The sequence below is a fragment of the Dreissena polymorpha genome, chromosome 2 (genome assembly GCF_020536995.1).
Source record: "Dreissena polymorpha isolate Duluth1 chromosome 2, UMN_Dpol_1.0, whole genome shotgun sequence".
Taxonomy (NCBI): domain Eukaryota; kingdom Metazoa; phylum Mollusca; class Bivalvia; order Myida; family Dreissenidae; genus Dreissena; species Dreissena polymorpha.
The window spans coordinates 150,271,410-150,296,523 of NC_068356.1; the positions used below are offsets into that span (position 1 = coordinate 150,271,410).

General features: G+C 35.5%; 1 protein-coding gene and 1 long non-coding RNA gene across 4 annotated transcripts; one reads left to right on the forward strand and one right to left on the reverse strand.

The window, feature by feature from the left end:
• Positions 1 to 1,586: 1,586 nt before the first annotated feature.
• On the reverse strand, positions 1,587 to 12,487 carry LOC127869424 (protein rtoA-like). Of its 2 annotated transcripts, none has more exons than XM_052412002.1 (5): positions 12,406 to 12,487; positions 5,711 to 5,789; positions 5,353 to 5,465; positions 4,869 to 5,012; positions 1,587 to 2,523 (listed from the first exon to the last, which is right to left on the reverse strand). In XM_052412002.1, the coding sequence occupies exons 2-5, from the start codon at positions 5,773 to 5,775 to the stop codon at positions 1,934 to 1,936; spliced, it is 912 nt and encodes a 303-aa protein (XP_052267962.1). In that variant the 5' UTR covers positions 5,776 to 5,789; positions 12,406 to 12,487; the 3' UTR covers positions 1,587 to 1,933. The 2 variants fall into 2 exon arrangements, with proteins under 2 accessions (XP_052267962.1, XP_052267961.1); XM_052412001.1 differs by lacking the exon at positions 12,406 to 12,487 and adding an exon at positions 7,750 to 7,833.
• Positions 12,488 to 13,996: 1,509 nt separating this feature from the next.
• Positions 13,997 to 24,987, forward strand: LOC127869425 (uncharacterized). 2 transcript variants are annotated; one of them, XR_008044559.1, is made up of 4 exons: positions 13,997 to 14,349; positions 17,701 to 18,226; positions 21,104 to 21,181; positions 22,231 to 24,987. It is a non-coding gene; the product is annotated as an uncharacterized LOC127869425 (long non-coding RNA). The 2 variants fall into 2 exon arrangements; XR_008044558.1 differs by having other exon boundaries at positions 13,997 to 18,226.
• The last annotated feature ends 127 nt before the right edge of the window (positions 24,988 to 25,114 follow it).

Below are 25,114 nucleotides of genomic sequence, written 5' to 3' on the forward strand. Positions count from 1 at the left end.
CAAAATTCTTTAGTTTATCCAAAATAACTACAACAAAAAACCCGAACCGTTTTGTATAGTAACCTTAAACCATTGTCTACAATGCATTGGCTTAGTTTGTAGCATTATTGTAACGAATTGACTACCAAGGGAAAAAGATATTTCACCTATATTTCTAAATTTTTACATTAAAATAACATGCTATACAAAGATACATACATTGGTCATCTAACGAGCTTATTCATCCACCAGTCATCCCCTGTCTATGCTTATTTGCTAGAATAAGCATGATAATATTTTTATAATGTTCGGAACTTACACTGAAGTACATGGAAATGATCGTATTTTTTTGGTATTTATATGCAAGCCACATAGCATTTTTATCGAAGTGTTTTTATTGAATTGAATTCAAGATAAAATCATCGCGATAATAGAGGACGCGTGGAAAATATAGTTTTATAAGTAAGTCTATACGTATGTCAACATCTGTCACATATAGGTGATATTCGCCGCTAGCGAAGCGGACTTTTGCCCGTATATACATCTCATATTGTCCATATTGTAATTTCATGTGTAGTTGAAACTCGAACGTTTCTAAAACAATGTTCAACTAATTTATAATAAATACATTTTTCGAAATTTATTTTATTGATGAATGAATTCAACTCTTATTTTTTATGTTACTGTACCTCTTGATTACAGTTCTACCATTGCGATGTTTTGGTCTGAAACCTTTGCCAAAGAAATATAACATAGTAAGATGAAAAAATGTTCATCTAACATAAAAAACAACACATTCACGAGCTTCATTTCCAGGTTCTGGAATGTGTCTTTATCCCCTCAGTTACTTTTGTCCAGGACTTGCTTGGGTAATTATAAAACAGTTCACCGACAGAGGTCGGTTTCAAAATTAAAATATACCGTGATAAACTCAGGTGAGCGTTAATATAGCTAATTGTGATCAATCTATGTCCGGAAAGCGCGTGGTACCAGTGGAAATTCATACGTAGCATTGCTATAAATTTTACTTATACTTTAGTCATTAGTATTAAAATGTGTTTATAATTCTACTTAATTGGAATGCAATTATGATAAGATGTAAGCGTTGCTAATACGTATTGAATAATTTCCGAAATAAATTACTTCCCAAACATTAAAGGGCAGTAACCATTCCGTGTTCGAAATAGCCCTGCTGAAATATACAATTCACAAACACGCTCACAGAAACGTGCAGCCTCCGCGCATGTAAAATCTCTTTTAGAATATTATGTTTAGAATGATTTTTATGGTAGTCAAGAATTAAGTGGTTCCGAGGTTTTGTGTAAATCTATTTAATATTTTCTCAAGTTCTTCAGTTATAGAATATTGGTCTTAAACTATTATTGAATGACATATATTACTCTGGCTATACTAATATAACATTTGTGTAGTTATGATTGTATTTCAAATACAAGTTAAGACATTCATATTCACTTAAGTCACTGTAAATTATGATATATCTTAGGAGCTTTGTTAACACTGAGGGTCAGCAAAGAAAAAGGCAAGACGCATAGCTATGGTCGAGTACACATTTTAATAAATAACACTTCTAAAAGAGATGCCCGGTAACAAAAACAAAATTCATTCGATCACGGTTATAACAAAAACTGATACACAAAGAGTCTTATTAACTATAAAGCGATAAGACTGGTACAGAAAATAAGTTTTATTGCATTGCTTTCTTTGCGCATGGCAAATCAAGCGTTTTAAGTATTATCCAATGTATATATAGGATATGTTATATGCTTAAATGCAAGAATCGTGCAATAAACTGAAATTGAAACAACTAAATTTACAGATTTTAATAATATTATTTATCTTTTTAAATATGAAAGACTGATGAAATGCCATCATTATGTCATTCTAAGTTATAACCTTGACGTCATAAGTTTTATGATTTTACATACACATGCTATTAAATCAGCATGCACGATGCCAACGCGAGCAAGATGAACATGCGACCCGCCGGTGAACAACAGCTGGAGTTGTTTTGGGAGGCACTTCCGTTTAGGCCACTCGATGAACCACTTCCTGTGCTTCCACTTCCCGACGATGAACCACTTACTGTGCTTCTACTTCCCGACGATGAACCACTTTCTGTGCTTTCACTTCCCGACGATGAATTACTTCCTGTGCTTCCACTTCCCGACGATGAACCACTTCCTGTGCTTCCACTTCCCGACGATGAACCACTTCCTGTGCTTCCACTTCCCGACGATGAACCACTTTCTGTGCTTCCACTTCCTGACGATGAACCACTTACTGTGCGTCCACTTCCCGACGATGAACCACTTCCTGTGCTTCCACTTCCCGATATTCCACCACCATTACCTCCATACCCAAGAGAACTGTATCCTTTATTTCCACTGCCGGTTCCAGTTTGTCCCATTCCGTTAGTTGCAGTAACGGTATATCCAATGCCATACGTTCCAGTAGCATTTGAAAAAGTTCCATCCCCGATTGTTCCAATTCCATTTGTCCCACTACCAGTGGACATTGTTGGTGCTTCAAAAGAACATTACACAGATATGTAAAGGTCAATGGTCGTGTGAGACTGTAGATAAAACAAGAAATATCTTTAAAAAAAAGATATTCGGCATTTTTCCGGACTTTGAAATAAAATAAGAATATTAACTTTTGGGTCGCCGTGGCGTTGTGGATATGGTGTCCACCTAGCGACCGGGAGGTCACGGGTTCGATCCCTACTGCGGGAGCGTTCTTTAGATCTCCCCCGAAAACACCAAGAACTGGTTCTAGTCCCCAGAAACGGACTGGAGAGTGCTTCAAATTTTAATGCTAAAATAAATATGTTAAAACCAACTTTTCTAAGTTATTGAATTAAAAACCAAGGTAGAAGTATTATTGTGTTTTTGTCACTTTAGTCACATATCAACCGCATGAAAGGTTTGTCCTGAAGTGCACGTATATTCAAGGAGCCTTTTCACGTTTGGGTAAATTGACAAAATTGAAAAAAGTTGTTTCAGATTCGCAAATTTTTGATTTAGTTATGATATTTGTGAGGAAACAGCAATACTGAACATTTGCCATGCTCTAAAATAGCCATTATATGCATATTTTGATGATATAAAAACCCGAAAATTATAAAGCGTTACGACGCGAAACGATTGAATAATTTGGAGAGTTCTATTGTTGTCGTTTTATTTTGTAAAACTACGAGGATTGCTTATATAAAGTATAAAATATAACGGGCATTGTAGTCGAAAGAATGACCGAATGGTCTAATTGGTAGACTTTTTACTCCAGGACTCCAGGGGTCAGTGGTTCGAGCACTGCTGAGGGTTACCTTGTTTTTTCTTTTTTTTTTTATATTTTATTCTTGATTTTTTACTGGAGCCTTTTGTATCCAATATTTACATTTATCAATATAAAGCATTTAATGACAAACTTCAAAACTTGCCAAAATCTGTGAAAAGGTCCCTTGCAACCACATAATAGTGTTCGTAGATACAAATTTAACTACGTGCGATCACATCATATGTGAAAAATGAAGTCAAGCGGTGTTATTTATAGCAAAGAGGCAAATGTCGGTAGCCTATTCTGGCTTGCAGGAAAGATTTTCAGATAGACAGTCGGGGAGCGTCACATGTGTGGCTTAATAATTAAAAGATTTCCCTTCTATCGTGGACACTATACTATTTCGGTAGTTTTGGCATTTTCCCGTAGGTACTCCTTCATTTCCTACCCTGTTATTTGATATCGTGAAATCAATACTGTATTAGTAAAATAAGGCGTTTATTAGTAGTACATTCCGTCTTGCCCTGACGATTTACTGACCCAGCACTAAACCTAAATGTCTTATAATGGAATTAAGCTGTAATGTGTTATTGTTACTGGGCTAAAACAGAGGGGGTAATCACGTGATTATGAAGATGGCGGCGTCCATGCCGAGGCAGGTATTTGTCGCCGTTTTATTCCTTTTATAACTTGTTTTAAGTTTTAAAATTCCACTCACTTTCCAGCCATATTAGCAAGAAAGTTACTAGCGTTTATTTCAGAGTTATATTCGCTCTATTTCTCGACTGCGAAATTTCTAAGCGGGATGACATAATTATGGCTCCACTAGGAAAATTTGCGGGGAGTAAAGTCGGGATATAAAGCGAATTGAAATACGAACTAAACGCTAATCACCGTTTTACTGATGGCTGGAAAGTGAGCTTCATTTGAAAAATAAACAAAAGTAATAAAGGGTATACAACGGCGAAAAATAATTGTCTCGGCAGGGACGTCGCCATCTTGAATATCGCGTGATTCACCCACTGTAAAATGAATACGCAGACTGTAGTCCGCATTTCCCAAACGGATTAGTGTTACATCCTATACTACTAAGACGCATTGAAGCTGTCAATCTTCCGGGGGATTATGTGCACATCAGCCAATGGCATGAATGGAGTTTATTCATTCGGGTCTGCTTGCTTTCTGTAAAGGTCATTTAAGGTAAAAGGCTGGGTTAAACAGCTACGCAAAACAAGTATATCTCTCCTAATACGTTTTCGAATTACATAATCGAACACGTGTTTTATCACAATGGCCGTTACTAAAACATATTCATTTAAGATCTTTTTATGCAATCAAATAATTAAAAAAATATTAATCAGAAAATACATAATACGGGTATGGACAAATGGAAAGGGAAACACTTAAAGCAGTTAAACTTTACAAGATTGTCCTAATGTAAATGCTATCCGAAAAATATCAACAACAAACGCTAATCCAAATACCACACTGATTGCACATAGTCGTGCTACGAGTCGTACTTTCAAATTTTTGTCAACGATCTTAAATCCTCTCATCACTTTTGTTTTCAAGAGCGTTTTTTCGTTATTTCTTACCCGAAGTTGTGGTCTTTAGGTTACACCCGAACTGTATTGCAAAGTCGGGACAAGACAAATTGTAGCCAGGCATGGGAGTGCATTTTAACCCTTGAATTGGGTCGCACGTGGCAGTGAACATGCGTATCGTATCGTTGAGAAAGCCTGCAACATAAAGGAAGTACTCATAGATGATGGCAGAGCTTAATATGGTGGTAGACATGGATGAGTGGTTGTTGTGTTTGTGGTTGAGGCGGTGGTGGCCATTGTGGTGGCAATATAGGTGGTAATAAGGATGTCATAAATGGTGGTGGTGTGTTTGTTTTGTTGTTGGACACGGTGGTTGTGGCTATGGTGGTGTTGGAAGTGGTGTTATTGATTTATAATGATGATGTTTATGATGATTGGCGACGTTGCGGATACCGACTGTAATGGCGATGAGGTAAATATTTACAATAATCATACAGTTAGTATGACCTTATTCGATGATGACGTCACTCTTTACCGTAGAATGGTTCCCCTTTCTCGTCCTTGCAGCGGGCGGTCAGTTTGGAGCCGTCACTCGTGTCACACACGGACGCCAGGGCGCCGCTTCCTGGGGAAAGCTCCAAGTCCGTGCTAAAACGAGGCAAAAAGTGAGGTCAATCTTACATTTGATCTTTTTTTGTATATTAGTTGAATATATAGAAATACATAAAATAGTGGGCATTGAACCCTGATCGCTTTTGTAAAAAGTCCGTATAACTTCGCTAACCGGACATGCGCTCACATATTTTTACTACACGCGGAGTGTGCCCAATATAAGGAGCAAAATAGACTACTGAGAAAAGCTTGAACTATGAAAACTACCATGCGTCACTCACAAATTATTGGCCGCACTCGGGGAGCTCGAATTGTACCACCTCCCGTCCCATTGCGTACCGCTCATTACACCGGGCAGTCCTGTGGTTGGGAAATATAACACACTGGATATTGTACAAACGCTGAACTTAATAACGTGTGCGGTAAAAATTTTCATTCTACGATTGCGTTTGTACATTTAAAAGTCTGGAATGCCGTTCCGGTCAGGACATTTGCCTGGAATAAATGAGTCGCGTTCTGAGAAAAATGGGCAGTCCGCACAGGCTAATCAAGGACGACACTTTCCGCTTTTATGACATTTTTTGTTTAAATGAAGTCTCTTCTTAGCAAAAATCCAATTTAGGTGGAAAGTGTCGTCCCTGATTAGCCTGTGCGGACTGCACAGGCTTATCTGGGACAACACTTTACGCACATGCATTATGCCCAGTTTTCTCAGAACGCGATTCAAATCTTGCAAAGCTGAATATTGAATACAAACGTTTGGTAATTAAATTTAATAAAAACCGAGTTATAATCAACTATATTTGTCAAACGTTCGATTTGCCTTTATCATTTTAGTTGCGGTGGTGTTGTAGATAATATTCGTCATAAATCATATTTTGCAAACTGCACCTGTGGTATTGTTTTGCCAAATTTATAGCCTGAGAAAAAACAAACATCAAAAGTGGGTATTCGAGAGAAACACAGACGAGTGAAATTGAAAATTGCTGCAATTTACCGTGCTCTTTTGCGAAAACGTAATTGAAAATTGAATTTTACAATTTTCTATCAAACATTATAGGGATAATACACGTTTTCGAGGGCATTATCATCTGCGGGCGCTCGAAAAATCCGTTCCTGCCCGAGTGCGCAGCACGCAATCCGTTCCTGCCCGAGTGCGCAGCACGCGGGCAGGAACGGATTTCGAGAGCGCCCGCAGAAGACCATGTCCGAGAAAATGTGTATTTTCGCTATTATTGCATAAACAAATCACACATACCAAAATAAATTAAAATAACATTGAAAAAAATATGTTTTGTTCATTCGACATCGACAAAATAATTCGATTATTTCAATACAGTTGAATGTTGTGTTTTACATATGCCTCACTCGGTCATAATCCGAAATGACGAGGCTTTACCTTCGGATAGGCAGTTTTCGATTTAAAATGTGTTTAAACAGTGGATTATTGCAAAGTTGAAATGCAGCCGCGCAAAGTAAGAAATGAGGAATTATTTTGGAATTTACTGCAGGAAGTTGAAGGTACATAAACATTTACATTTACAGCATAGTCTTTTGAAAGTGTTGAGTAAATAACCTTAACTTCATTGACGTTGTCAATAAAATAAAGCTCTTATCAAGAGATTGCAGATGGTATAATTTGAAAAGTGGATTGAAATAGTCATTATCCCTGCATGCATGAGGAAACTGGTGCTTATTCAGTTCCCCATTTATGCTTGGAAAGTCGTCGAAGGCTGGAGAAGGGAAGTAACTGCGCGTGGACCAGATTATGGATATGAAGAACACATAACAGGGCTTGAACGGCACGTAAATCGCCTTGTTAATACACGATTTCTCCCGTTCAAGCCCCCCTTTTGCCAAGTTTCTGCACCCCGCCAGAGGGCATTATAGATAGAGTTTATGCAATAATCCTTGTTACTGCATGATGACGGATGAAGTAATGATCATTATAGCGCTATTTGCTTATTGAAACAGTTTAATGTAAACAGACTTCAACACGAAATAAGCAGAGACGTATAGACTTATTTGAAAGTAATACATTTTTATGTTTTGCAACACGAGTATTGTGAATTTGTTTTAAGTATGCAACTACAATGAACTGTACTATGAGATCTCAATGGTTACTTGTGTAGAAAGAGATTATGCGTTTTTTCACAAATATGACTCAAGCAAAGACCTTCAATTGAAAACACACACACTATTAAATAGTTTATAAATATAACTAATATTAATATACACAAAGTACCTAAAATTACCAACACGTTATGCAAAACATCTCTAAATCTAAATAGTGTCTAAATATAAACTGTAACTATTTTACCGCATAGTAACCACGCAAAAACTGCTTCCACAAACAATTTAAACAGTCCCATGTTAGTATTAGTACTTGCTGAAGAGTTTTCGAAATGGCGCCGATGTGTGAGATTTAAAATGATGTACGGGCAATTTACAGGGTTCAACTTATTGGAATAAATTCTTATCTATGTATTAACAATCTTGATAAATCTCATGACTTTCGCTTTAATTAAATTATGACAACAGAAATTTAATTCTGAAAGTATTCGTAAGTATTTAAGAATTAACTTTTTAATAAAGTAAATATTTCATTTATTAAGTTTATTTACCTTAAATCGCTTATAATCTGCTGACTGAATACTTAAGAGATAACGATTGTCGAGTGCGCCGAACGCTATTTGAGATGCATTCAATTAAAGAAGTATTTGATATTTAATAATGTAGAAGTTTATTACATGTATGCGTATCCTGGATTTGGGGTGACAATTCTATAAGACATTGAAGCGTATCGAGAGTACGTGCTAACCATGGTTTGCTGTATATGGCACCTGGCAATAGCATAATATTTGGACCGTCTTCTGTTAAAAGGGGGTTAAATGCATGTTCGTAAAGCGTCTTCTAAGATTAGTCTGTGCAGTCCACACAGGCTAATTAGGGGATACACTTTCCACCTAAACTATATCTTTGCTAAGATTAGACTTTTTTGAAACGAAAAATATCATAACAGCGGAAAGTGTCGTCACTGATTAGCCTGTGCGGACTTCACAGGCTTATCTGGGACGGCACTTTACGCACATGCATTAAACCCCCTTTTCACAGAGCACGGCCCATATTTAGGAGAGAATGTAATATCAGTACTTTATTTGCGCAGTATTTAATCACAATTAAGAGAATAAAATATGCACAAGAAAATTTAGAAAAGAAAAAAGTACTACCAAATACCAATACTCATGGGTTTGAAACGAAACGTTATTCCTAGAGGTCATAATACACCAAATAGTTTCCCTATATAATTCAATGTAAAAGCGACAACTTTGAGCGAAAATAAATGCAACATTTTGCACATAGAGACCCCCATAACCATACCTTTTCTTAAAGGCCATTCTAAGCGGAATCGATTTATGCAATAAAAAAGATATGTCATGTACAATGCAAGAAAGAACTTGACACAAATCAAAATCGACTGTTTTTGCAACTTTTTTTTTCGGCCGTTTCTTAGTGGAATGTAACCTTTTCTAGTGCAATGGTTTACTATAGTCTTCAAGTGTATCATATTTCAGGGATTCAGTAGTGAACACCTATTCATGCCCTACCATTATCTCCGCAAGATAACACCTGAATAATGGTAAAAAGTGTAAAACATGCCTTCCTGTCAACTATGATATTTTTTTAGAGAGTACAGCCCTACATGAAGCGTTCATTTAGTGTATTGTAACCTATAAGACAACGTTTACTGTTAACATCGCGAAAAATAAGCACTTCTCGATACTTATAAACCTATTTTCTATGTGCATGCCAATTTTCAGACCGATCTTTCACGTAGAAATGCTTGAAAATGCATTTTATTATAACGCCTGATAAGCCATGTGGCTTTCGCGTTCGGAGCTTTGATTTATAACGGGCGTTCAGGCGTAAAACGATTACCCTAAATAATTACAATCGGTCAAAATACTGGAATATTGTTACAAGCTTTGTAGAAAAAGAAGTAAACAACTATTAAAACGTGTTCATGAGCTCTTTCAGCACAAATTGTTGCGATTTGAGATGCTCAAGACGAGTTTTTGTACATTTTTTTTCTTATTTTCCTCTGAAAACGTATTTTTTTCTTAAAAACTCACGATGCTCCTTAAATTCGTGAAACAAACGCATTTATTCCGTGAAATTTGCCAAAACGCATCATATCTCACTAAAAAAATGATGATTTTCTGTAAATACAGCTTCTTTGTGACTAGGCCTGGTTTTGCGTTTAGGTCATAATACACCAAATAGTTTCCCTATATAATTCAATGTAAAAGCGACAACTTTGAGCGAAAATAAATGCAACATTTTGCACATAGAGACCCCCATAACCATACCTTTTCTTAAAGGCCATTCTAAGCGGAATCGATTTATGCAATAAAAAAGATATGTCATGTACAATTCAAGAAAGAACTTGACACAAATCAAAATCGACTGTTTTTGCAACTTTTTTTTTCGGCCGTTTCTTAGTGGAATGTAACCTTTTCTAGTGCAATGGTTTACTATAGTCTTCAAGTGTATCATATTTCAGGGATTCAGTAGTGAACACCTATTCATGCCCTACCATTATCTCCGCAAGATAACACCTGAATAATGGTAAAAAGTGTAAAACATGCCTTCCTGTCAACTATGATATTTTTTTAGAGAGTACAGCCCTACATGAAGCGTTCATTTAGTGTATTGTAACCTAGAGCAATGTCTTGACGTTCTTTAAATCAAGTTAAACACTTCTTCTATACAAATGAGCCATGCTCTGTAAAAAAGTGGTTTAATGCATGTGCGTAAAGTGTCGTCCCAGATTAGAGTGTGAAGTCCACACAGGCTCATCGGGGACGACACTTTCCGCCTAAACTTGATGTTTGCTAAGAAGAGACTTTCTTGAAACGAAAAATGTCATAACAACTGAAAGTGTCGTCACTGATAAGCCGGTGCGGACAGCAATACAAATAATTTGTAAAATAACTTTGAAATTATAGCGATATTCAAGCATTTTTTGTTTGTTAATGTTTTCTTGACAGTCTAGTTAAGTACCGACTGAGCAGTACCGACTGCTGAAAGCACTAGTCTGCACATGTGACGTATGCACAAAGAGCACAATTATCATACCTACAAAAAGGTGGAATATTTTTCAAACAACTGTTTTATTTCATAGTCTATTATATGTTTATACAGTTTCATAAAGATATGCTTTCATATTGCAATTTTATTATCTGTAGTGTCTAATCTTTGATGCAACACAATATCTGTCTTATAAACTGTTTGAATTATGATTCACATTCGAATTCATTTTGTGTTGCTTTTACTACATACTTATACAAAATATTTAGTAAAGCAAAGATATTTTTACTTCTGTTACATATGGAAAATCTTGCTTCCAACTACTTTCGAACCAAAGGCTCGCTGTTTGAGTCCCTTGGTAGGTGGGTCGGAGGTTTCAGGATCACTAATAAGGTAATTTAATTAAGGTGCTTTACATTTTTAGTTTCCTTTGATAAAATGTTGTGAACACATTTTTAGTTGGTGGTAGCAATCAAATGAGAGGATTTGCTCCAATTAATTGAAAATGCAACTTCAATTACTTTGAAATAAATATACCTTATTTTACTGAAATTAATATACGATTAACGTGGCATGAATATTCTTTCTCATGCCTTGATTGTTTTGTTAGACTGACAATGAAGATTGTGCAAGTTATATTACAACGCATGTTATGTTCTGTCCTTCAATTACGCACTACCGAAACAAGCAATAGTGGCTGTTTATTTTTGAAACACCACTGCAATAGTCGCATGCAATTTACATACAAATTTTTTAAGAAAAATCCTTTGTGTCAACAAATCAACAAATCTATCAGCACTGTATGGAGAATTAGGACGACTTTATCAGTGATACGTAAATTACACATATTTAAATATTGGTTTAAATTAATATCATGTACAAATGATAATCTCATAAAAATAACATACTCATTCATGTTCAATGACACAGAACAAAACATAACATACAACAATAGAAATTGGGCTGATCAAATCAAATCAATACTCGAGCAGCTAGATTTAACTTATGTATGGAATGAACAAGAAACCCTGACAGAAAAATCTGAACAAACATACACTTACAATCTAATTAAACAACGATTATTTGATCACTATAAACAACACTGGTACAGTGAAATCATTAATTCGTCAAGACTAAACACATACTGCCGCACGAAGAACACGTTTAATACTGAACCATACCTGGATATCATCACAACGAAGAAATTTAAAATAGCACTAACTCAATTCCGCCTATCATCACACAGATTAGAAATAGAACGAGGTCGATACCACAATATTGCACGTGATAACAGAAAATGTAAATTTTGTAATCTTAATGTCGTAGAAAGTGAATACCATTTCTTATTAATACGTCCATTATACAAAGATATAAGAAAAACATTTTTAAAGTCATATTATCAAGCATGGCCAACATTAAATAAGTTTGATATGTTAATGGGAACACAAGATAAAAAAGAAATCATTAATCTTTCAAAATACATATATAATGCGAATTGTTTATGGAACAATTTAGAGAGACATTAATTAATCTAAGTAGACTATTTTTTTCTCAGAATTCAATGAGCACTGATACGTATCAATGTTAAAGTGAAAATAATTTCGCAAAATAATGTATTCTGTGTCACATGATTTTATTACCAACTGTCATTATCGATGTTAAAGGAACATATCTTAGGTTATAAATCAGTAAAATATTTGTTAACTTCTTCCATTGCATAGTTTTCATAATTATTACCTTATTCTCATAATCATTATCATCCATGTCTTTACACGTGTATATTATACATTTGGCTAAAAAGCAATTTTATGCTTAAAAGCTAATAAATGTTGTTGTTGTTGTTGCAATTAAAATAAAACAACAAACACATTTAACAAACATGTACCTTTAATTACTCTTACGCAACATGTACCGGTTTATAATCGATCTTTTTCGACCATTATAAGTGGACAGACGCCATAACTGACCCCTATAAACGTGCTAGCGTCTTATCAAAACCCCTTATGATTACACAGCTAATTAGCGTGTACGTGTTAGTATTGGTCGTTGGCAACATTCGGATCAGAGCTTACAAGGGCTTGACAAATTTACAAGCGTCGCGGCGACATGATCGAAAAATCAAGCGCCGCGGCGAAATGTATTTCGAAGTTCAGGCACCGCGAGCCCGCTGTGCTAAAACCGCCTGGGGGAAACCTGCATGTGCGTCTCATGTTGCTAGTAAACATTATTTTTTTTACACATTTTACCTATTTATTTACCCATAACTTTTGACCCAGTGGTCAGAACAAAATTCCGTCGCCGTCACCGTCGCACATATGCTTATAGCTACCACGTGTACAAGTTTTAAGGTTCTAGTGCTAATAGTGTAAGAGGAGATAGTGTTCGAAAGGACGGACAGAAAGATGGAGATCAGTACAATATCCCCACGCTTTTTAAAAGGATAATAACTTTTTATATCAGTGACTCGTCAGTGAGAGATACATATTCTTACAATAGCATGACTTTCCGTTGACAATCAATATGACCGGAGTGAACTGGATACAAAGGAGCCACAAACAGAAATAGTATGTCTAGCAAATGCTACCGTCTTATGTTGAAATGTCATCCAACTCGTTGCAAAGGTTTCCTCCCCAGACAAGTGAACATAAGCCGATGTGCATTCACCAATAAATATTCCCATCAGATCTGGATGATTTCTAGTATGCAGCGTGTTTGTACTGTATGCAAATCAGTGTTTGTTTTCTTTACATACTTCAACGTTTCATACATTGTTTACTCAACCGTGTGAAAGATAATATAAATAAAACAAATTCTAAGATAATATAAGTGTGATAAAAATAACATTCTTATCACCTTAATTGACGTGGTGTATACTGGCGGCTTGTATTTGATATCTCGAATGTATGTGCGTGCATACGAATTCGGATGTACACGCATTTTGTAGCACAAACGTGTATACAACACTGTCCACAAACGTGTCTAAAACTCTGTCCACAAACGTGTATAAAACACTGTCCACAAACGTGTATAAAACACTGTCCTTAGTGATTTGGAAGTATATGAGCCGCGCTCTGTGAAAATGGGGTTTAATGCATGTGCGTGATGTGTCGTCCCACATTAGCCTGTGCAGTTCGAACAGGCTAATCAGGGACGACACTATCCGCCTAAACTGGATTCTTGCTAAGAAGAGACTTTCTTTAAACGAAAAATATCCTTAAAGCGGAAAGTGTCGACCCTGATTAGCCTGTGCGAACTGCACAGGATACTCTGGGACGAAATTTTACGCACATGCATTAAACCCCCTTATCATAAAACACGGTCCATATACAATATAAGTGTATCACTTTAAAACATTACATTTAAAACAAATACAAGACGTTTAAATGTTAAGATATAATGTCAATCTTTCACGGACTAAATCTTAGTATGTGCGGCTTTGGACATGTGCTTACTCAATCGTTTACGCATTACATGAATGTAGTGACGTTACGGTATGTATATAATGCGAGCTGCGCTGCTTTCTTCCCACAGCTGTCTCCTCTCATCTTAATTCGTGTTGTATGATTGGTAGAACTGTTATACTCTTCATTTTGCGACAACATGTGCATGCAACGTTTCCACCAAAGGATTTTCGCATTTTTGGAATGATTCAACATGAACTCTGTGAATTATTAAAATCTATTTTGAAATGCTTATCCGCTGGATTTGTTTACAAGGCTGACGTTTTTGTTTAAATGTATATACTTGCATAGGCATTTGGACCTCATAGTACAATCTACATGACGACGCATGTCGCGCATTTTGTTGCACAGACATGTATAAACACAAAGTGTGTGGTGTTTTAAGTGTTTACAATGTTTTAGATGGAACATAATAAAATGTCGGTTCAATTTCAGTATATGTTTTATTTGTGGTTCATCGGATTATAATTGTAATTGTTTTGTAAACTGTGCCCAGATTAACGAGATGCTGTGATTAACGCACCATTTTTGCTATTTATTATACTGGATTATGCATAATCGCCTGTCTCTGCAAGGGGATCACCCTCTTTTGTTGTTCGAAAATAATCGATTTGAATGCAATTGGCATTACCGGTATTTTAGGCCCGTAAAAGGTGACGATCCGTAATTATTACCGATTTTTAAATATTTTGTGCATATTTTATTTATAGAGGTTCTCAAAAAAAATAAATATGCTATTGGACATTACAATAAAAAAAATGAGCAATACAACTTGTTTTGAGCTTAAATACAGTGTCCTCCAAGTCAATTGTGTTTACAAACAATCAGTTTATTTACATCGCTGTTTACTCAATCATGCCGAGCGATTGCGAGCCGGTTTTCTCGCTTTTTTCTTTTAATTGGTCGGCCCAATACATTGTGTATCACGTGCAACGTTGCAATTACAATCAAGGCAAACGTGAAATCAAGAAAATGAAACATATATTAAAACAAGTATGCATGATAGATATACTTTTATTTTCTACAGCAAAAAATGTTACCTAACTCATGTTCTCTTTCTTTGTTTACGAGGATATCGTGTTGTTTGTACCACGTCATCAATATATGCGTACTTTACGAAAGAAGCCGAAGAACATCGGAGATAGCGAAAATGTACGGAAAAGTTATTAACATTTCTTCAAATTATGAAACGGGTATATCTTCCATAATTTATGACAACGTTGCTCCTAAGCTGTTTTATTATCATTTTTTATGAAAGAGTAACTGAAATCCGGTAAAAAGTAGACCAGTTTATATGCATAATATTTGGATTTGTCACCTTTTACGAGCCTTTAAGAAGTACACATGCCTTGCGTTATCGTCAAACATATGTTGGGTTTTAGACTGGTCGACGCTTTGAGATGTCCACGCAGTTATGTTTGTTCTATTAAGTCTGCTTTAGTCTACCTATTTATCTGTGTTTGGATGTAGGTGTGTTTGTTTCAATAGTTTTCCATCCAAGCTACATATCTCACATGCCTATTTCACGTATTATTAACAGGTGATAACCTACACGATTCATCATCTACTTACCTGTTGAGCACGCACTATGTTCAACGTAAATGTTGCGCATGATTGAGTTTGATTTTCTCTTAATCTGTTGTGCACGCTTTGTTTTCTACTGTTGTGTATCTTCTATTAAAATGTTCTTCGCCATGTATTTTGTTACATATTATTATGCACGCTATATATTTTACTTATCAGTTTATACCAATCTGTTTGTACGCTTTAATGTTGTCGAATCTGTTGTAATCGCTAAAGTTTACACTATGTGCACGCTTTTTTTTAAAACCTGTTGTGTACGCTTGCTTTTTTATAGGCCAACGTGTATCGTCTGCTTATGGAATAATTGTATGGAATTTTGTGTGGAGGTAGAATACACGTAGAACTAGCTTGTAATTAAATGTGGACCTGTTACGTCAAGGACACTGTAACCAAAGATGGTTTCCATTCCATTACTTGAAGTTGTATGACGCTATTGCGTTGAAATTGTGTGTGTATGTTGCTTATGTGTATACCTAGCGAAGGATTTCGTTTAGGAGCAGTCAGGTTCAGGTGGAGGTAAAAATAGAAAGAAACGGTTTTTAACCAGGTTTTCCGAAGGAAAAAACTGGTTATTAGATTGGCGAATGCGGGCGGGCTGGCTGGCTGGCTGGCGGGCTGGCGGGCGGGCGGGCGGAACAAGCTTGTCCGGGCCATAACTATGTCGTTCATTGTCAGATTTTAAAATCATTTTGCACATTTGTTCACCATGATTGGACGGTGTGTCGCGCGAAATAATTACGTCGATATCTCCAAGGTCAAGGTCACACTTTGAGTTCAAAGGTCAAAAATGGCCATAAATGAGCTTTTCCTGGCCATACCTATGTCATTCATTGTGAGATTTTAAAATCATTTGGCACATTTGTTCACCATCATGGGACGGTGTGTCGCACGAAAGAATCACGTCAATATCTCCAATGTCAAGGTCGCCACGACTAAAAATAGATTTAAAAAAAAACAAACTTACAAAGAGGGTTAATTTTGTTTGTTCATTTCAAAAGTTCAGTTTGAGTTTTCTCCCTTTATCAGTTTTTTTTTTCACAATGAAAACCTGGTTTTGTAGCAATTTTGTCCCTTGTTGCTCTTTAACTTGAGTTAAGATGAGTATATATTGCGCTTAAACTGTGTGGTTAAGAAGCTTCTTTTCATTAAGTTTGCGATTTCTTCCGGGGTCAGTTGGGTCAAGTTAAAGGTAACTGTTTCTCAATAAAAGAAAAATCGTGCCCTCTCGATAGCTAGAGATTTTATTCTGAAATTGTGTAAGTTGGTAGCTTACACACAGACCTATGTTGGGTCTGCATTTAGGACCAGTTGGATCAAGGTCAAGGTTACTGTTCATTTAACAAGAATATATGTTTTCCACTTAATAACTTAATAGCGATTATATTAAATTCAATTATTATTTTTAACATTGAAAACCCAAGTTGTGTGGCTTTGTCATGTGTCTTTTGTAAACTTTACTTTAGCCTACAAGCACAGTGTTCTCTACGGGTGTCTTTGTGCCTTCTGTCTGTGTACTCTACGGGTGTCTTTTTTCCATCTGTTAAGGTAACCATGCCACTAACATATGACGGTGATTGTCGTGGTGCCTATTAGTAAGAAGGGATCGTTGCAGCATCGATAAATCAATTTTGAAATCAATCCAATATACATTGCGATTGTATTTAAACATGGCACCAGAAAAAATAATACGGGCATAAACCATCTTTAAAGAGATATTCAAAAAGAATGAAAAACATATTAACGGGTTAATGTCGATACAAATAACTTTGCTGCTAGGTCATGGATACTGTATTACATTTTCTGTTATTGAATTAAGTAATCATAATAATACCATTGTTCAACATATTCTGAATTACAAGGTATGCTGAAATGTTAGGCGTTTACATATTTAAATGAAAGGCAGATGCATTTAATAACACAACATGTATTAATATTTCGTTTTAATTGGTCCCATCACATCTGGTAAGCACACATTTAAGGAAGAAATGATCTCAATTTATAGAGTAAACTATTTTAGTTGTATTGTTAGTTCGAGGCTTGCAACTTACATTTAACGTTGTGTTTCGAGATAAGTAAGTTAATATTCAAAACATTAAGCTATTTGATATTTAATGAAGTCTTATTGTGTAATTCAGTGACGTCGTTTGACTTAAGTTACTGGATATGAAATGCTACGGACCACATTTGAAAAAAAGCATCCTTAGTATGTGACATGGATTAGCAAATATAACATATTATGTTCAAGGTAAGGCATGTTTCGTATAATCGCATCTGTTATACAAGCGGGCGACATATCATACGCATTTTTTTTATTTAACAATTTAAGAAAATTGGCTTACTTATTTTATTTCGCATAACTGCAACTAATTGAAGTGCTTCAAACTCGGCAATGATGATAATGGTGTTTAAAGTACCGGCAAATGCATAAGTAGTCCTGACTGCAAATATTAAATAAATTTAATATGAATTAAACTATCCTAATTTAATGACAATTAACTGTGCAATGACATTCTTGTCGATATTGTTTCTATTATAAACAAATCGGCTTTGAGGTGCCTAAGATCTTTCTGCATCACTGTTTAGATGGCTGAAGGTGGCGCCAGACGTGATGAACCAGGAGGATTCCCTAGACAGGACAGAACGTGCAACCAACAGGCCCTAGTAAGTTGGCATGTCGTGTGCAGTGCGTTACCGGTAAAAAGCGTAATGGGCATTTAAGCCAGTGTTTACTCCAATAGATGTCGACCTCCTATGATATGACAAAATTTCAATCGATGAACCTAAATAGAGCAAGGCATAATTAAAGGAAGTTATGCATTATCGATGTTAAGATTGAATAACGTTAAACGCATTATGCATGTCAGTTATTTGTCCCAAATATACATCTGGCCTTCTAAATACAAAATTGGAACACAGAATTAACTTACCACCCTGAGGAATGTTAAAATACCAACTACTTATCAGTTTCAACGAATGCCAAAATATGAGAAGACTTTGTTTACAGGTCATGTAAAATTGCATGTGATAAGTTTCACACTTTCCTATAAAATAATTAAAGAACTGTTTTCAAAACTAGTCGTTTTTTTAAAACAAAAAATTCATAAAGTTTTAAAGTCGCAATTACAATCAAGGCAAAAGTGAAATCAAGAAGATGAAACATATATTAAAACAAGTGTGAATGATAGTAGACTTTTATTTTCTTCAACACAAAAATGTTACCGAACTCATGTTCTCTTTCTTTGTTTACAAGGATATCGTGTTGTTTGTACTACGTCATCAATATATGCGTACTTTATGAAAGAAGCCGAGGAACGTCGGAGATAGCGAAAATGTACGGAAATTGCAAAGTTATTAAAATTTCTTCAAATTATGAAACGAGTATATCTTCCATTATTCTTGACAACGTTGCTCCTAAGCTGTTTTATTATCATTTTTTATGAAAGAGTAACTGAAATCCGGTAAAAAGTAGACCAGTTTATATGCATAATATTTGGATTTGTCACCTTTTACGAACCTTTAAGAAGTACACATACCTTGCGTAATCGTCAAACATATGTTGGGTTTTAGACTAGTCGACGCTTAGATGTCCACCCATTTATGTTTGTTCTATTAGTCTGCATTAGTCTACCTATATATCTGTGTTTGGATGTTGGTGTGTTTCTTTCAATAATTTTCCATCCAACCTACATATCTGTTTAAGTTCACATGCCTATGTCACGTATTATTAACAGGTGACAACCTACATGATTCATCAACTACTTACCTGTTGAGCACGCACTATGTTCAACGTAAATGTAAAAAATACATCGTCCGTATGTGACATAGATTAGCAAATAAAACATATTTTTCTTTTTTTTTCACTGTTTAAAACATTGGAATACCAGTTTTATTTCACTGATATTTCTCTATAAACCAACGGAAAGCATAAAATAAAATGCACACTTTGAATTTTACTAATCAGTTCATACCAATATGTTTTGCACGCTTTAACGGTAACGAATCTGTCGTACTAGCTAAAATTGATACAATGTGCTAGTTTGTTTCTTCTAACATGTTGTGTACGCTTGGTGTTTTCTAGGCCAACTTGTATCGTCTGCTTATGGAATAATTGTATGGAATTTTGTGCGTAGGTGGAATACACGTAAACCTAGCTTGAGATTAAATATGGGCCTGTCTTTTTTAACGCCAAGGATGCTATTAGTAAAGATGGTTTCCATTGCATAACTTGGAGTTATATGAAGGTATTTCGTTGAAATTGTGTGTGGAATATAATGTTGCTTATGTGTGTACCTAGCCATGGATTTCGTTTAGAAACAGCTGGGTTTAAGTGAAGGTCATAATAGAAAGAAACGTTTTTTTTGTGCTCTCTAACTTTAGTTAAGATGGATATATTGCGCTTAAATTGTATGTTTAAGAAGCCTCTGTGTATCACAAGTTTGGGATTGCGTTCGGGACCTGTTGGGTCAAGATCAAGGTCACTGTTTCTAAATAAAAGTAACGTTATTTCCTTTTGATAACTAGAGTATTTATTCTGAAATAGTGTATGTTAGTAATCATATACAGACCTATGTTGGGGCTGCACATGGGAGCAATGGGATCAAGATCAAGGTTTATGTTCATTAAACAAGAAAATATGTTTTCAAAAAAATAACTTTCTAGCGATATTTCGCTAATATGTTGTGTCTATCTAGGTAATGTAGCTTAAATGCAGACATAAATTGGGATCGCACATTAAATTAAATTAATATCTTTAACGTTAAAAACTATGTTTCGTGGCGTTGTCATGTTTCTATTGTAAACTTTACTTAAGCCTACAAGGACAAGGTACTCTACAGGTTTTTACGTGCTTTCTATCTGTTAAGGTAATCACGATACTTATAAATGGCGGTGCTAGTCGCGATGCCTATTAATTAGAAGGGCTCGTTGAAACCTCAATAAATCAATTTTGAAATCCAAGACACGTTGCGAATGTAATTTAACATGGCATCAGAGAAAAAAATACGGGCAGAAACCATATTTAAACAAATATTTAAAAAAACACAATCAAAAACATATATTACCGGGTTAATGCCGATACACATGTTCTAAGTAAAGGCAACTGGCCAAAACAGAACAAGAAGTGTGCGAGACAACAGTATTTAACCTTCCTCAAGGGAGAATAACTTTGCTGCTAGGTCATGAATACTGTAGTATATTTTCTGTTATTGCATTAAGTAATCTTAATAAAACAATTGTTCAACATATTCTGTATTACAATATATTATGACATGTTAGGCGTTAACATATTTTAACTTATTTTATTTCGCATAACTGCAACTTATTTAAGTGCTGCAAACACGGCAATGATGACAATGATGTGAAAAGTACTGGTATATTCATAAGTATTCCTGACTCTGCAAATATTAAATAAATTTAATGTAAATTTAACTATCCTAATTTAACGACAATTAACTGTGCAATGGCATTCTTGTCCATATTGTTACTATTATAAACAAATCGGCTTTGAGGTGCCTAAGATCTTACTGCCTCACTGTTTAGATGGCTGAAGGTGGCGCCAGACGTGATGAACCAGGAGGATTCCCTAGACAGGACAGAACGTGCAACCAACAGGCCCTAGTAAGTTGGCATGCCGTGTGCAGTGCGTTACCGGTAAAAAGCGTAATGGGCATTTAAGCCAGTGTTTACTCCAATAGATGTCGACCTCCAATGATATGACAAAATTTCAATCCATGAACCTAAATAGAGCAAGGCATAATAAAAGGAAGGTATGCATTTTCGATGTTAAGATGGAATAACGTTAAACGCATTCTGCATGTCAGTTATTGGTCCCAAATAAACATCTGGCCTTCTAAATACAAAATTGAAACATAGAATTAACTGACCACCCTGAGGCATGTTAAAATACCAACTACTTATCAGATTTAACAAATGCCAAAATACGGGAAGACTTTGTTTACAGGTCATGTACAATTGCATGTGATAAGTTTCACACTTTTCAATAAAAGAATTAAAGAACTGTTTACAAAACTAGCTGTTTTTTAAAACCAAATAATTCCTAAAGTTTAAAAGTTTAGATACATTGTAATTTTATTGAATTCTGCAGCTTAAATCAGGTCAATTCTAGATTCATATCAATAATTGAAAAATAATTTTTCGTTGTAACAATTTCATAGATTCATGAAGTAAGTGTAAATGAACGAATTTAAAGACTCATCGTTTAGTGTCGTTAATTGTCTCGAGTGTCTTTATTTAAATCCTATTAAGTAAATCGATTATGATTGGCAGTAAAAAAACCTTTATTTGCATCGAATATGGAAATATTGAACAAGCGAACATAACAAATAATATTTAGTTTATTTACACAATTTATTGGTTTGAAATTGATAACACATCGCATTGGGTACCCGATAAAGGCATTTTGGGCCATTCAGGGATCATCCCTTATGTAACGTAAGTTAATGCAAGTGAAATACGTGTTAATTTACTGTTTTAAATTAGACATACATTCAGCACAGTTATCATGTAATATTTGTTAATACAATTACATCATGTACATGTATCTAAATGGTAATATTGGTAACTTGGTTGACGATTACCAAATATTTCTTTATTTTTTAATGGCAAATACCATTGTGATGTTTAATTGAAACGTATGGTATGTTCAGTGGGACAATGCCTCCGTAGAGACATGCACGGTGATGACCTGGCTCGGGTATGGACCGGAGATCAGACAGGCACGGAGAGATGCATACATGGAATATTGCAGGCATTGTACTGCACGGCTCAGAGGAGCGGCAACGTGTATTATAACTGGAAGCAAGGCTGAGGGGCTGACCTCCTTCCTGGAAAGTGATAGGGATCAAATGTTGTAACTAAAAGTGTTATATGTTTAGAAGACGGTGTTAATGCTAGTAAATTTCCAAGGGAGATAACCGTGTTAAAGTCATGCAGCCGTATGAGTTACCCCGGACACTGTAGGCTGCTACTAGTGAGACGCGGAACAACGATTCAATCGAACGTAAACGATGCGTTATGTGATGATGGATTTGGTCGCTGTAAACTTCTCAGCAGTGACTTATATGTGAATACCTGGACAAACACTGAACTTCAGAAAGGCGAGGTGCAGCATGACCGTGTGGGACCGTCAATACCAATTTCATTTTGCCGAACATTACACGCAGACTATTTACATGCATTACGTTACGACTGTCCCAACATCCTGTTAAAATGGGCCTCAAGACCTCGCCACTGGCCGCCATCGGAAGCCGTTTATCAAGTCATATCACTTGGAGCATTTCTTTCGCCTGTTGGATTTAAAGGCATTGATTATCAAGGTGTTGAATGGAGAGTATGCTTAACGCCGGGGAGATCAAACTTGTAAACAGTCTTGATGACACTCAAATTAAACTGTATGTTTTATTGAAAATGGTAAAGAACGATGTATTAAATCCACGTCAAAAGGAATTTTTATCTTACACGTTGAAAAACATTGTATTTTGGATAGCGGAAAATAATCCTCAATTCACGTTTCATGAAAGAAGTATGTTGTACTGGTTGCACGAAGGATTGAATGCGTTAAAAGTGTTTTTGGTCACCCGAGAGCTGCCATATTATATTATATAAGACAGAAATCTGATGGCAGCCTGTGGGCTTGAGGATAAACAACAGCGTAAATCGATATCAACGATTACAGAAATGATGAATGAAGGTCTAAGGATGATACTAAGACTTCCGAAGATACGACAAGCCATTATTGCACATCCTGAACCACTCAGATGGTACATCAAGAGGAAAATTGAGCTGGAATTGCTGATGCTTATGCAATTGAACATTATTCCCTTCTGCAAGGATTAGACCGGGGTATTTAACATGTCTGATGAAGTTAAGGATGAATTACCGAGGCGCATAAACATGATTGTGGGGGAGGTTTGCCAGAGGATGATTATGGAAGGGAATGTAGTTAACAACCCGAATGAGGTTGTAAAGAAGATGTTGATGTAAAACGATTACATTTATCAATTATTCACTAAGCACAAATAACATTCATTGATAAATTGTGAGAACGTTCACCCATTGAAGTATAAAAGAGCAGTGTGAAGACGAAAATACTTACTGAAAAAAAAAAGATGAATGTAGGTAATTAGTATGTGTTTAGTATTTGATGTTTATATTGTTGACGTAGTTTGCAAATGGTGTCCATTTCGAGCAAACCGTCAGCGGTCGGCAACAACCTTTACCATGACAATATAATTTGCTAATATTGATTGTTTCCAAACATTCAATCTGTTCATTAATCGAAAGCATTATTGTTATTCGTTGACGATAAACTGATATTGTGATCGACAATGCTGTCGAACATGTATTGAAAAGATTATTTGTGCCGTTATATTTAAAAAAAATATTTTCAGATATTTTTTATGTTGCCTCGGAAGTTGCTTCGATAGTCTTAATGTTGAATTTATTAAAAACAGACATGATGCAGTTCTTATTTGCAAATTGATAACGTTATTTTTCAGGTAAATGTATTAATGCACATGATTTCTATCGAAAACGATGTGAAGTTTCAAGAACTTATATAACTGACAACGAATATACATGTATCTTTCTAAACAATACGTGTTTGCATTTTAGCTATAGAATATATATGTTTTATAGTACTATTTTTTTTATGTGGAAAAAGTTTAACCAATGGTTAAAGTTATAGTTACATCAGCCGTTTTTCTGGTTATACCGTAATTCTCTTATTCTCTGTAAACGCATGTATAATTGTGTTAGTGCTCGTCGTTTATAGCGTGATTACGGTACTATTTGAGTCGTGACTACTTCATCGGTGTATTTTATGTAAGGTCCGCATTCATTCTGTAAGCTCAATTTATATAAAATGCCACATGTATAATCAGCGTTTTCGTTGCTTTCGCCTGGGTAAATGCAGCAAAACTATGTGTATTTCTGTTGATGAATTGAATTTTCTTTACCTGTTGGTTTCGTTTAACCGATGGACGTTTATCTGCTCATAGGTATAGATTTTCTTTTAAGATGTCAAGTTGTCGTTGTCAATACATTAATGCATAGCCGTTTGGTTGTTAACGTCAATAAATATAATGACTGTTGTTCTCTTGAATGTTTTGATGCAAATACTGTTTTGATTGCTTGGATGTATTAATAACACTAGTGTTCATATCATTTATAATATATCGATTAGAATATATATTTGAAACTGTTAGCAATACAGTGTTGAACGTGACTGACATAAACTTACTTCTATATTGAGACACGCATGTAACTGTCGTCGATTTCATGTTTTTGTTTGCCATGTCAAGAATAAACGATCATATGGAAAATGTATTCGCCTTTTACAAAAAGCCAATTTTCATAATTATTCTGTAATTTTCTATATTTTCTTAGCGATAATTGACAAGTTTAAAACAATACCATGTGGCCCTACCTCCCTGTTTAACGCGGTCACGAGATTCATACAAAACTAAAGTCTGTTAACGTATACTTTAAAGCCAATCTTACAACAATTGTCATTGTGTTTACCAAACACTA